We start from the raw sequence: 14,300 nt of genomic DNA, 5'->3' as shown, positions 1-14,300 counted from the left end.
AGTTTGCATATAGTGTGATATAATGAGTAACTCACGGCAGTCGTGTTCATCAGAGTCATCCACACAGTCTGATGTCCCATCACAGTGCCAGTCACCAGGGATACATCGGCCTGTCCCGCAGCGGAACTGTCCCAGTTCACATCCTAAACACGATTATGATTTGGTCTAATTTAGTACTTAATTTCAAGCTTTTTCTCACAAGCTATCAAAACTTTTATCTAGTTATTGTGTAAATGTTTTAATCTTGATGATTTATTATTAATATTATCATTATTCAATTCTGTCCAAAACTTTTGTCATTCTATTCATCCTGTCACAGAAAAAAGAGAATTGCTAAATTCTTAAATGATCTATATGTAGTAATGGGGGCAGGGATGCCTTCTACTGATGAAGCATGCTGTTAATAGCATTGACAAGCCTTGGAGACAAGCGTGCCAGCCATCCTCCCGACAGTTACACAACCTTCACCACACTCATCCTGAGCCTCCTTTTGATGTTCTCACTGAGTGGCATCTGTAGAGATAAGGTACTACCACTCTACCTTCACTGACATTTTCCAGGAGAGATTGATTCAGGCAGCATAGTTTAGTGGCAGAGCACTCCATCAGGCCCGTCCAAATAGGAATGTGCAATTCTGATTGTCTCTCTGACAGTCTGATTTATGGTGCATGCTGTTCCTGTCCGGCCTGAAATGTAATTGGAATAAATAGTGGTACTGGGTGGTACCGCAACCATTTCAACCCAAATTCTTCAGGGAGAAGAGCTGAGAGGTGGTGATTGGTGGTGCATGCTTGGGGTCGGTGGTCTATCTCCTGCCTTATCCAGTGTTTTGGAAACATTCTTCCTTCACGATCAAATAGACCAAATAACCCTAACCCTAACACAAAAACTAGCAGCCTGTTAAAATATTAGATAAAAATATCTAAAATCAAGCTGCATTACCTCATTGGTATAGCTATACAGTTCCTCTGTAATGCCTACGCAGAGACATGCTGTATTGCCTGCCCACCAACAGTCTATTTGTTTGATAAATGTTGTGTCAGTGAGACACTGATTGTACTTAGAGTCAGAGGTTTATCATCTCTTTCATGTAACGTACTCTTTTAAAGATGGATCACTTCCACAACAGTTGTGAGGTCACTGCATGTACTACTGCACTAAAAGCCTACTCTCCGATCACAAATTTTATTCTCAGATTAACTAAAACCATCATATTGCTTTAGGACCAACCCAGCAAAACAGGACATGCATATTTAACTCCTACAGCAGCTATCCGGCAAGCAAACCTTTTTTCCTGCTCAGTTTACTAATGATAAAATTGCTCACAATCTGCTCAAAGGAGGCCTTTGTTGCAAGGCAGTGATCCCAGCAGTTTCAGCATCATCTATAGCACAGCAGCAGGGACACGTGTTGCATACAGTATAGGAATAGCTAAGAGATGCACTGTATTGAACAAAAATACAATATTACAATATTATTAAAATGACATTCAAATATTAGATGATAACACCACCACAAAGGTTCAAAAACTAACAAAAAATATTAAAAGAATAGAATCTATTACAATTATTTGAATACAAAGTTATCATACAATAATAATAATTACAATTAAGAAACTAAACTTGAAAAATGTGCTTAACAAGATAACAACAAAATCTGCTAAGATGTTTATAGGTGCCATACATTCAGACTTAGCTTGACAACTTAAAATCATGTGTGCCAAGGAGAAACCAATCTGCTGGAGGCTTTCAAATGCAGCCAGTGTTTCCTGACAGTATTACTTCTGGGAAAGGTGACAGACACACTGAAGCTGAACCTTTCAACAGCACTATCTTGTGTGAGGGTTTCTCTTACATTCTGAAAAGAACATCGTCTTTGTAACTTTTCCTTAATCCTCAAATTTCTATGTCTTCATCCTGACAGAGTCATAATTTGACTATGTGAGTAAATATTAGGTAGAGGGTGGGGTGATTGGTGTAAATGTTTAGAATGTTCAGTGTGAGTCTGGTGATGGGTGCTTTTTTGTTTGTGCCTTAGTTAGGTGTAATAATGTTTTCCTTTCTCTTCTTTCTAGCCTTGTCTTTTCGAATTAGCAACTTAAACCCACAGCAGGAGAGAGCACTGCACTATCCATGCAAGAAGATAAGGACGCCCTACTATTGCCCAACAAAGAAGAGCAGTAGAGGAATTTTCATTAGAATGAAACCCCCCAAATGCCTTGTGTGAAATTACAATGGCACAAAAGAGGTACCAGCAGGGATGCAAACTCATAACTGGAAGTGTCACCCTAAAAAAAAATCACTTTGTAGATGGACAGTAAAGAGCAGAGTACAGTAAGGCTTACTTCCTGCGATAAGGTAAAACAAAAGTGAAGCTCCCCTCTCACGGCCACCCATTAAGAAAACACCTGTGCACTACAGCTGAAACTCCACTGAATATCTTTCTCATCACGTGGGGTGCCTGAAAGACGTGTTCAAGCTTTCATCAATGTCGTCTTGTTTTGGCGCAGCCCTCTGCACTCACTGAATGTGTGCGGTGAAAAGTGGTGAAAACGGCTGCTGGCAGCATGAAACGCTGGACCTGTCCATGCTGTCAGAGCGAAGTGCTGCTGCCTATTTCATATGGAAATCAATGCAGCAGAATGCAGTCAATTGCCAAACAAGTGACTTTGGCTCTTACTGCTACACACAAAACAGTGAAAAACCGAGGGGCTTTGGCAGTGGCATGGGAGCAAAAGGAAGAACTAAATGGAGTGAGGAATAAAGCCTCAGTCTGGTTACAACTGAGGAATATTCAACATGATTTTTTGGTCTGTGCCTTAACAAAAGCATGAGAGAAACCAATCATAAATTAAGTTGTCACAGTGCAATGACACAGCCACTGAACAACTTATTTTTCCTCTGTGCAGTGAGTCACAGCTCACCAGCTGTTAGCTGGAGGCTAAACTCCATCCTTAGTGTCTGTAACCTAGACGGAGAGAGCTACAGGAAAAGAAAGGATTTGCTCTTGATTTGTGCCAACTTTGTTCTTGTTTCTAACGCTGTGTTACTGTTGCACAAGGATTTAGGCTCCTACACCGGAAAGAAACCGGCATGTGTGAGGTTTAACGTGCACATGCTGGCCAAGTTTGTGTGTCTTTAAAAGTTTGAACACAATGTTTTTAACAATGTCATTACAGACTCAAGCTGAAGACAGGTCATCATAATCAAATCAAAACAGACTAGCCCTGCACCTGACCAGAATATAAGCAGGCTAAAATTACACTAATAAACATGCTGTCTGTTTTCATTATTCTGTGTCATATTCCTCCAGTGAAGTAAAAACTTAATTTGTAACACCATTCAGCTTCTTACTGTGCACTTAATAGGTTATTAAGATTGGACCGGCTAATGATTAATAGAGAAAACAACTCAATTTACTGACAAAACATGTCTGGAACAGCAAAATAAGCAAAGGGCAGTTAAGGAACCAGCACCATGAAATCCCACCAGACTGTCACATCAGCTATTAATGCCAGTGTAAGCATTTTGCAACAGTATCAGGGCCAAGGCCTGGATAATGTGTTACACAGGGTTGAGGAAGAAACAATTATCAATCTAAAGGATTTTTGTGGGGGATCAAGCAGAGATTAGAGAAAGCACCCTGCCGCCTCATAGTAAAACTACATACATAAACCATTACTAATCTTTTCAGTATATCATCATATAGCACACCCTTCAGTTTGAGTCACACTTCACCAGAAAGCTTTAAGGAAGCACTTGACACTATTCTATTGTGGTCTTTACTGTACCCATATAACATTGCACTGGTATTATAACTTCATATTAAAGATAAAGAGTGGAAAATCATCACAACCTATGAAACACCATGCTATTTAAGCAGTCTACATTATTGTCTGTTAATCTCAACAAATCTGTGCTAATAATCAACATGAACATGCTGACAAAGTCTACTGGCATACTGCCGTTTTAGTTAAGTCATCATTTTGTTCAATTCAGTTGTCATCAGCAAATTTCAGCTGCAAGCACTGAGACTGCTGCGATTCAAAGGAAATGCCAAGTGATTTTTTTTTTTTTCAAATGCCAGTCTCAGTGTCAACATGGTTATATTGTCTTTTTGGTATGTAGAGTTCACCGTTTTTTGTTTTTGTGTGTCTGTTAGCCAGTGAGGAAATGGGCCCAGAATGTTTCATAATAAATAAATAAGAAAGCTGTAGCAGTGACCTTACTCTTGCTACAGTTTTTTTTCCAAACTCCAAACTGCTCCTTAGGTAGAAATGGTTCCATTCTGCAGCACCTGCAGTGTAATTAGTTGCTTGATTCACACTAAGGAGCTTACATACTAAGGGTTGAGCAAAAAGAAAGCAGATTACAATTTGAGCAGAAGGATCTAGCTGGGTTACAAACACAAGACACAAACACAAGGCTGTCATGTATAAAGAGCAGTATCTGAGCATGTTGTCTGTCTCTGTCTCACACTGGGAAATAAAGTTCTTCCTTGAGCTGCAATCAAGTTTGAATCACTGTTTTGCAGCGTAAAATCTGCCCCACTGAATGAGATTTGTACCAGTAGCTCTCAGTCCTCACAGATTGTCTGTAAGTCACATGCTCTTTTCTGTTACCTAGCAACAGTAAAGCTCAGGCAAAAGTTCCTCAAGAGAACTTCCAATCTGTCTGAGGAAGGCTTTGTGCTCAACCTTTAAAGTAATACTATGTGGTAAAATGTTTAGCTCTACAGCCAGAACGACTTTACCTAGTGGCCACACCAAATTACTGAAAGATATTGTGTAGCTCCATTAAAACTGTGTCTTTTCAAACCATCAACAAGGTTATTTTTCATGTACTCAGTTGATTTAGCATCTTTGGTACCCATCTAAACTTTAACTATCATAATAGGGTGGGTGTTTTTGTCTTTGCTTTGACAAAACAGTTTAATTCAGCAGCTTTATTCTAACTGCACAATAAGTGGATTGCTTTGATTGAGCAACAAGTGCAATTGGTGAATCACTGGTAGCTCAACAACTCTGCATTTCCCCCAATGAATCATTCAGCCTGTGTGGACATAAAAAAGTAGGAAATTTAAATTAAAAAAATCACACTACTTACCTTCAGAGTGGCACCATCTAACACAGCACACGAAGACGAGAATGAGTTTAGGTAGCAGTGCTCTCCACATTCTGGCTGGTCCGTCCAGCTCCGCTGTGCAGATGGAGGAGCTGCAGGGACTGGAGCTGGGATGCTGTTGCTTTCCCCTGTCTGTCTTTCTTGGCCCGCTAGTTGATGAAAAGGGGCGTGCACAAAGGCCAGGACAGCCGCTCCCCCAACCCAGCCTCGGCCCTCCAGATAAATCCCTCTGGCCCTGGAATCTGCATAATGCCATGCAGGTCCGACTTGTCCCGAGTGCCAGTGATTTTTCACTCACAGCGGGCTGTCGGCACTGTTTATTTGCTCCACACTTGGGACTTAAAGGGGTTGTCCAAGGGCCCCGGGGAGAAAAAATAATGTTAAAGTAAATATAAAACTTTAAAAGCTTAAAATAAGCTTTTGAATTATGATGTCCTGAGGGCCTAGACGTGTCATGCAATCCCAGTGTCTGTGGTACGAATCTAAGAAGCCTTGTTGCTTTGCACCCACCTCCCCACACTGAGACTTATTTACACATATAACCAGAAAACTGTGAGTCACTGTAAGACTGTTTTACATATTAAACTGGCGGAGTATGAGGGAAAAGCTTCAAGCTGACATAACTACATTATCGGGTATTTTAGGTCCTGTAGGATGAAAGTACCAAGAGACCATATGCCCAAAGATTTCAAAAGTAATAGTAAATAAATGTAAAGCTCTAAAGATGGCAAAAAAGAGAACTACCAAGTGCAAATTCAGTAGCTTAAAATGTACCAAGCTTAAACAGAAGTTAAGGAACATTCTACTTCTTCCACCATGATTATTCGTGATTGTGCTTACCTAAACTGTAGGGGAGTGATAAGAAGCCGAACGCCGCCATCTTGCGGCCGAGCAGCGGCACCAACGGTTCTGCAGCAGCTGCTAATCAGAGAGGGCCGCCCGATGATGGTTGCTATTAGCGACCGAGCAACTGAAACTCTTAAGATGCTTTCTACGAGAAAAGTGGAAATGAGCGTTGAGTAAAAACAATAGTTATAACTTGGAATAAACGCTTTAATTTTTCTTAAATTTGTGTTACTCATCATGGCAATGCCACGGAGAAATGCAGAAAATTTCCTGGACACGACGGAGGTAAGTAAAAGTTCACGACGGTAAATCTGCCCACTGTTGAGAGTAGAAGACTTTGTTAGTTCGCCCTCTTCTGACAACTCTTATTTTTTAATGTTAGGTCATGGTCACATAATCTTATACTACAGACAAGTGGTTGGGTTTGGGTTAGTGCTATTAGAACTATTTTTTAAGTTTTAAAATTAACTTGAAACTTGCTGAAAAACAGCAAAATTAAGAGGGTGTAAATGCATGTTAAGTACTTTGGTGAAGTAGCAGCCGTTAGCTTGTCCAGGAACGAGTAATGTCTTCAGACGAAAGTCAACTGTAAACACTTCCCTTTGAAAGTATGTGATTTATTTGTGAATGTATTTGTTTCTTTACATATGAATGACCGAATTAACCTAAAATTTGTTGTTGGACTCCCCTTGACTTCCACAATGCACACAATGCCAAACATTCACTGGTGTCAGCATCTCCCATGTGAATATTTGGTAGTTCCCTAGTTTTCTATGATAGTTACCTCTAAGTTTGTGGGGTTTTGAGTGTTGGTCAGACAAAATTAATACATTTTAATATATTCTAATTCGACCAGCTTTAACATAAATGCATCAGTAACCTATAAAATTTCTAATGGGAGGATCCATTCTGCCTCCAAGATGAGTACAGTTATATGGGAGCACCCATGTAAGATGTTCCTCTTGTCAGCCTAGAAAAACAAAATCAGTGAGGCTCTAGTACAAATATAGCACAACTTTAAGTTGCCAAAAGTGCCTGTTTATCATGTTTTAACACAGGGCATTTCCCTTGTTCCCAGCATATGGACGAAATCCAGAGGTCACTGGATAGACTTCTAAGCTTTTCTGCAGAGGATGAGACAGAGAAAGAAATGCTGCGGTCCAGGATAGATGAGCAGTCAAGTCTGATCTGCATACTGAAACAGAGAGCAGATGAGATGCTTCTTCGATGTCAAGCCCTGCAAAGAATCAATACCGAGCTGGAGGACAGAGTAACAGACTACCAGAAAGAACTGGACAGCGAAAAAAAGAAAGCAGGGTTATTAGAGAAGAGATTTATGGATTTAGCTGCCAATAATCAGGCAATTATTTCTTTCATGGATGAGTACAAACATCAGAATGCCCAGTTAAAGATGGAAAACCTACAGCTGCAGTCAGAAAATGACACGCTCTTCTCCCAAAAATTACAAGATAAAGAAGTGTTTGTGAAAAAACTGAAACAAGACATCAAACTACTGACAGAGAATTATACAAATAAAGAAAATGAATATGGGTAAGTTTGTCGACATCACCATCATTTATCTATAATGCTGAAACATGTAACATAAATGTGTGCATAAACCACTCAACTGTCAGGCATTCACTGGTTTAAGCCTCTGAAATGTGGTATTCTATTATGTTATCTGATTACAGAATTGTAAACTGAATATCTGGTTTTGGACTTTATAAGCAATATGAAGATGTCATCTGGGGCTCTGAAAATTGTGATGGGCAATTTTTCTTTTTTCTTTATAGACTATTGGAAAAACAAAATCAGTATAAATATATGGATTAATCAGCAATGAAAACAGTAAATAAATCAAGTACTTCACCATTAGTTGCAGCAATAGTTGTTCAGTATTTAACATTTACTTTATCTGGATTGATTTGATGCTGTATTTGCATCTCTGTTTAAGGGAGAAATTAGCTGAATGCCAATCAAAACTCCTGGAACAGGCAACACAACATCAAGCAAAGGAGGCATCCCTACTTGATCAATTGCATGATGCTCAGCAACAGCAAAGAGATTCTGCAGAGATGTGCAAAGGTGTGGAGTCAGCGTTTTATCATTTTCTCAAGTGCTCCAAATTCAAGCACTTGTAAACTTGTTGCCTTCTCTCCTCGATCAGACATGAAGCTGAAGCTGGAAAGGGCTGAAGAAAAGCATGCTTTGAAGGAGATCAACATGAGAGAAAGCATAGCAAGCCTCACCAAAGAGAAGGACAAACTATTGTCTCTGTCTGTGGAAAGAGGGAGAGTGATACAGGTGATTGAGAGTAATAGAGAATTTGTTCTCTTCAGATAAATCACAGCTCTGCACAGATCAATCACTTCATGTGTATACAAATTGGTCTTAAATACAGGAGAAACAAGAGGAAATCCAGCAGCTGGAGAGAAAATGGAGAGAAGAGAAAAAATGCCGGGCTGAAGCAGAGGATAGGTAAATTGTGGCTCAACAATGTTTCTGTTGCACTGCTGAGTATGACAAGTAATGTCTCTATTTGTCCTTAACTTTCACTCAGGTTTAAGCAGGACACAGAAGCAGTTAATGCAGATGTGAAAGTGAAGTCTCTTCATTGTGCTCTTGATGAAACCATAACAAAGTACAAGAAGCTTCAAAAGGTTTGTTGAAATGTGTAATATTGAAAAGTGAAACTGACAGTGGCTCGTACAGAGCTAAGATCATGCTAAACATGTTTTCTTCTCTAATTATTTTTCAGGATTTTGAAGCCTTCAGAGAACACAGCATCAGCCTTCTTACACAAGAGAGGGAGCTGAATAAGAAACTTCGCCACATGATAGGCTGAACTTTAGTGTTACGTAAGTGTTACGTCTTACAGATGTTTTCATTAAAGCAAATGTTAATTTTCACCAAAAACTTCTGCTCACCGATAGTGCCAACAAGAAAAAACCATGACAAAGAATTACTATATTACAATGTAATTTTTAATTTCCCCTTCACCTTTCCAGAGAAGTGGAACCACAACACAACATACTTAGCATGACACATCAGAAGTTTCTCAAATAGAAATTGTACTGTACAAATATTTATCTCATAAAACCCTCCAACCTATCAGACAAATCACTTAAGAATGCTCCTCTGCCAGTTTCTCAGCCTTTTGAACTACTTCTTCAATGGGACCCACCATGTAGAAAGCTTGCTCTGGCAGGGCATCGTATTCACCTTGAAGAGATAAAAGAGTAACCATTATCATCAAATACCCATTAACTTCATCCCATTAAGAAATGTTTTAGCCTTGGTGCAGCACTCTACCTGCTAGAATGCTTTTGAAGCCTTTGATTGTTTCCTTCAGAGGCACAAGCTTCCCCAAGTGGCCAGTAAAGACCTCTGCTACCTGGAAGGGCTGTGACAAGAAACGCTGGATCTTACGAGCGCGGGCTACTGTCAACTTGTCTTCTTCTGACAATTCATCCATACCCAGGATAGCGATGATGTCTTGCAATGATTTGTAATCCTAAAAAAGTGAACAGATGAAGTTTTAATTTAGTTTTTGGATGTCAGCAATTGTTGGCAGTCATTCAAAATTTGTTAGCAACCAACAGAAGACATGCCTGAAGGATCTTCTGTACACCACGAGCAACATCGTAGTGCTCAGCCCCAACAATGTTGGGGTCCATGATACGGGAGGTGGAATCCAGAGGGTCCACGGCAGGATAGATCAGCCACGGACGGTTGTTGCATCCAAGTGAGCAAAAGTTGTGGCAGGAGCAGGGTCAGTTAAGTCATCAGCAGGCACATAGATAGCCTGTAACACAACTAACAATGTTAGTATGAATAATCCAGAAAAGGCAGAGTGTGCTGATATGCGATTAGTGTCTTTTGTCCTCTCACTTGTACTGAGGTGATGGATCCCTTCTTAGTGGTGGTAATTCTTTCCTGCATTGTGCCCATATCAGTGGCCAGGGTAGGCTGGTAACCCACAGCGGAGGGGATACGACCCAACAGGGCTGACACCTGAAAAATGACACAAATATTCAGACACAAGGCATATATGCATAAAAAGCACTATTTTGTTGATGACGTGTAAGTAATGAAAAAAAATCTATCTCATTAACCTCTGATCCAGCCTGGGTAAACCTAAAGATGTTGTCGATAAAGAGCAGCACGTCCTGTCCCTCCTGATCACGGAAGTATTCTGCAACGGTCAGACCAGTAAGATGACACCGGACTCAATCATTTCATGGTACAAGTCATTTCCTTCACGGGTTCGCTCTCCCACTCCAGCAAACACAGAGTAACCACCATGAGCTTTGGCTACATTGTTGATCAGCTCCATGATTAATACAGTCTTGCCAACACCAGCACCACCAAAAAGACCTGAAGGGATACAACAGGCACAATAATTAGTCTTGATAAGCACATACCAGTAATAATTTGAGTGTTAACCAAAAAATTTGAGGTAATGTTGTAATATAATGCACCAACCAATCTTTCCACCCTTGGCGTAGGGTGCTAGCAAATCTACCACTTTGATGCCAGTGACCAGGATCTCCTGCTCCACACTCATGTCTGTGAACTCAGGGGCTTCAGCGTGAATAGGAGCAGTCCTGCAACATAAGTCATGATGAAATATAACTGACTAACACAATGTTGGTTTTGGTATTGTCATGGTTTTAGTTGACAATCAGAAAAATACAGAATAACTCCAGTATTGTGATCTTTTCAATACTCACTGTTTTGTGCTGATTGGACCCCTCTCATCAATGGGTTCTCCAATGACATTCATGATCCTGCCCAAGGTCTCAGGCCCCACAGGGATCCTGATGGGGGCTCCAGTGTCCAGAACCTGCTGACCACGAACCAGACCCTCGGTACCATCCATGGCAATCGTCCTGACCGTGTTTTCACCTGGAGTAACATGAGGAGAGCATTACAGGCATCCAAACAGTGATTTGTTTACCACTGTTTCACTTCAACTCACTCACCCAGATGCTGTGCCACCTCGAGCACCAGCCGGCTCTCACGGCCGGCCACCTCCAGTGCATTGAGAATGGGAGGAAGGCCTTCATCAAACTGGACATCCACCACGGCACCAATCACTGCCACTATGCGGCCATTGGCCAGTGCAGCCTGAGCAGCTGGGGCAGCATAACCCCTGCCTGAAAAGGACAATGACATTAATGACAACATACTGAAAGTGACATGAAACAGCAGTTACTAGGTATCAAAATCATAATATTGTTTAGTAACTATAAGAGGCTGAACAATGAAAAGTATATTCTTGTGATTTACACTTAGTCTACATAACGAAGCATACAACATGTACACACATTTGGGTGCGTCATGATAGCATTACCCGTATTTTGCTGCCACTGAAGTGCACAGGCTGAAAAGTTCTAACAGGCAGTGTGTCAAATATTTCACTTGCACAGAGTTACTTGGAAAGGTCACTGATTGGAATCATTAAACCAAGGCATAACTGGCACTCCAATGTCTGAAGTAACAGTGTGACCAAATAACTGCTATTATTTTATTTTAACTGCTTTAATTGAGTAAAAATCCCTGCTGGTCACAAATGAATGGAGAGACTTTACAGTGAAGTTGAGGCCTGACCCACTGAGCATGCAATGCAAACAATGCTGACAGCTGGCCCATGTTTAAAAAGTATACACTTACTCGAATTTAGGGCTACATGTCTCGCACTGATCGTCTTTAAAGAGTTAATCCCGGGCTTAAAAGCTTGCAGAGCACCACTGCAGCACCGTCCCACGGCACCCAACATTGTTAAAATGGCTGAAGGTGAAGGCTGAGGCTCTCACACAGCTACGGGCGATCTCATACTGGTGGACCCAACGGCTAATCTGAGCATGCGCGCCCTGCCGTGCTTTTATCCCCTCACTTACCGCAAGAGGGCAGGGCTCAGTTGTTGCTGCTGCATCTTGCTGAATTAAGATGTTCCAGCCGTATTCGTGAGAGATTGACATTGTTATGAATGTGGTAAGTAAAGCCACATATTACCCAAATACTACGACAGATACTACTGCACTGAAACCTCCTTGTGCACAGATATGTACAAGGAGGTTCTTGTACATATCAGTGGGCAGGTATCATTTTTACAAACTGGATTTCTCACCTATTGTTTACCCTTCTGTTACAGAGGACCAACTAGACTGGGCAGTTCTCCTGTATAATCTACGGCAGCTCTGTAACTCCTACAAATAACTATTACAGTTTTCCAGCCCATGTGAGGGAGAGTGGAAAGTAGACTAATCATACGGCAAAAATACATGATTTAGTTCATCCATGTGTTGGTCTGTTTGATTCAGTTGATTTGGCTACGCACCCATATTATATGTGGCCTGTAAAACTGTCATTCGTCAGTGTCTGTGATGGTTTACCAGAGATTTGAACTATACCTTTAACAAGTAGTGCTCATCTTTTTTAATCAAAATGTGGAACATGAATCGAAGCGTTCTGTCAGTGATGAATGTACATTGTCATTTTTACAACTTTGTAATGTCGCTGCAGTGTATTGGAAGACTAATTCATTCATCATAGAGTGACGGGGTGAATTTTGCCAAGCCATCATTCAGTGCAACATTCCTTTGTGTCAGAAAGTCTCCTCTAATTACTTCTTGCCTGGAGCTGTGGAATACAAAGCCTCTTCACCTCAGTCACAGCAGGCAAAACACTTCATGAATCCTCAGCCAGTCTGCACAGGAACAAGCCCTATATTTAAACCACACCATGAGCAGCATGCTAAAAGGTCATCTCTACCAATGAATGGTGAGATGGTCATCTTTAGGGGTCGTGGGAGGTGAGGTACCACCTGCAGCTTTCAGTAATTTATTTTCTGAAAGATATATTGCATGTCACTCACCTCCCTAGTGCAGCCCCCTTTTAATAAAATGATAATTAAAGGAAACAAATCACAAGAACCAACAAAAGATATCCTCAGTTTAGAAACTAAACTAACAACACATACACTCATTGTTTGATGTTACTGTGCAGCCCTGCATTGCTCATACCTTGGAGATATGCCATATTCAAATGTTAATGTCCCCGTAACTGTTCAGTTCCCCGAGATGTCAAGTTAACATCTCTGTTGAGATTAGTTTGATCATCATCTGTAAAACAGAACAGGATCTGATCACTCTTTTTCCAGTATTAAGCTATGACAACTACACTACTTCTTGTAACATTATCCTGTAAAGCCTTATACATGAAATACTTATTAGATTTTTTTTTCTTTTGACAGAGTAAAAAAAAAAAATCATTAAATTGCATATATCATGTTTTGTAGACTGGCAGTCTGTCCAGTGTATACCTGCCTCTCACCCATTGTAAGCTGCGATTGGCTCCAGCCCCCCACTGACCCTTAAGGATAAGATAATGGATGGATGGAGATGATTTTTTGTTTATATCATATGTGATACATCACGTATTGTGGCAATTTATTTCAGTTGGGGTTATGACAATGTATACAAGTGGTTTAATTCAGATAATCAACACAACTGTTGTATAAAAACATTATAAAATTCACAACAATAATGATTTAAAATACTACCATCAGTACACCCTTTCAACATGATTTTACATTGAAATAAAGCACTGGATTTTTAGTAATTATGTGCTGCTCCAATCCATCAGATGCTCAGTTTTAAAATGTTAGTAAAAATACAAATTCTTATCTTACCCTAACTTTCTAAGAATTAGCTAAATAGTAGCTTGGTAAGTCCTGATGGTGTAGGTGGTGGAGGTATTCATGGTGTAGACATCTCAGAAAATCTTGTATTAAAGCTGATAGAGATAGCGTTAATCGTGGACCTTTTAACCCTTTTTCCTCAGGGCTGTTATGGTCATTCCAAAGTCCAGGCTGTAGACCAAAGGTGAGCAGGCCTTTGCCATTAAGGGCTCTAAACCTAAAAGCACTCTACCTGTGGAATTTATGCTGGCATCACTGGCACTTTTTATATCACCTCTTTAAAACAGTTTGCAGTTTCATCTCATCTCAGTATAATTTATTTTCAGCATTTTCTGCAAGCTTTTCTAACTTAATAAACAGTTTTGTTTGCAAAAACAATCTCCACCCACTGTTAACAGCTCATGTTGGTATAAAAATTGAAGTTTTAATGATTCAAGGCTCATCAAGTAAAGCTCAACATCATCACAGACATTTGTCCCCCATAGCAATACGTGCAAATACATGCGACTGAACAGCTGTATTTAAGTGTATTGTATGTTTAAAAAAAGATGAAATATGCAGGAGTTCTGATGTATCTGCCAACTATTACTTAGGTAGTTATTAAGCTTTTAGATAAAAACAACACT

At 40.3% G+C, this 14,300-nt stretch overlaps 2 protein-coding genes and 1 pseudogene across 2 annotated transcripts in view; 1 reads left to right on the top strand and 2 right to left on the bottom strand.

The window, feature by feature from the left end:
- lrp2a (low density lipoprotein receptor-related protein 2a) overlaps positions 1-6,043 on the bottom strand; it is a 46,262-nt gene extending 40,219 nt beyond the window's left edge. Inside the window, 3 exon segments of the mRNA XM_018684732.2 lie at positions 36-143; positions 5,106-5,461; positions 5,964-6,043. Of these exon segments, the coding sequence (XP_018540248.1) occupies positions 36-143; positions 5,106-5,379 (382 nt within the window). The 5' untranslated portion in view covers positions 5,380-5,461; positions 5,964-6,043.
- Positions 6,044-6,061: 18 nt separating this feature from the next.
- Positions 6,062-14,076, top strand: zgc:172182 (coiled-coil domain-containing protein 89). Its single transcript, XM_018684747.2, has 8 exons — positions 6,062-6,254; positions 7,048-7,520; positions 7,924-8,054; positions 8,137-8,273; positions 8,371-8,447; positions 8,530-8,629; positions 8,728-8,827; positions 12,127-14,076. The coding sequence occupies exons 1-7, from the start codon at positions 6,207-6,209 to the stop codon at positions 8,812-8,814; spliced, it is 1,053 nt and encodes a 350-aa protein (XP_018540263.1). The 5' UTR covers positions 6,062-6,206; the 3' UTR covers positions 8,815-8,827; positions 12,127-14,076.
- Positions 8,932-12,044, bottom strand: LOC108888669 (ATP synthase subunit beta, mitochondrial-like; annotated as a pseudogene).
- Positions 14,077-14,300: the final 224 nt, after the last annotated feature.

This window comes from Lates calcarifer, linkage group LG1 (assembly GCF_001640805.2).
Source record: "Lates calcarifer isolate ASB-BC8 linkage group LG1, TLL_Latcal_v3, whole genome shotgun sequence".
In the NCBI taxonomy this organism is placed as follows: Eukaryota; Metazoa; Chordata; class Actinopteri; family Centropomidae; genus Lates; species Lates calcarifer.
The sequence above is the reverse complement of the archived record's forward strand: the minus strand, read 5'-3'. Positions and strand labels throughout refer to the sequence as shown.

Bases quoted from the DNA above. Each gene is read 5' to 3' on its own strand.
- zgc:172182 (XM_018684747.2), top strand. From the start codon at position 6,207: ATGGCAATGCCACGGAGAAATGCAGAAAATTTCCTGGACACGACGGAG. The intron at 8,055-8,136 runs GTGTGGAGTCAG...CTCCTCGATCAG, and splicing joins TTCTGCAGAGATGTGCAAAG to ACATGAAGCTGAAGCTGGAA. The intron at 8,274-8,370 runs GTGATTGAGAGT...TCTTAAATACAG, and splicing joins AAAGAGGGAGAGTGATACAG to GAGAAACAAGAGGAAATCCA.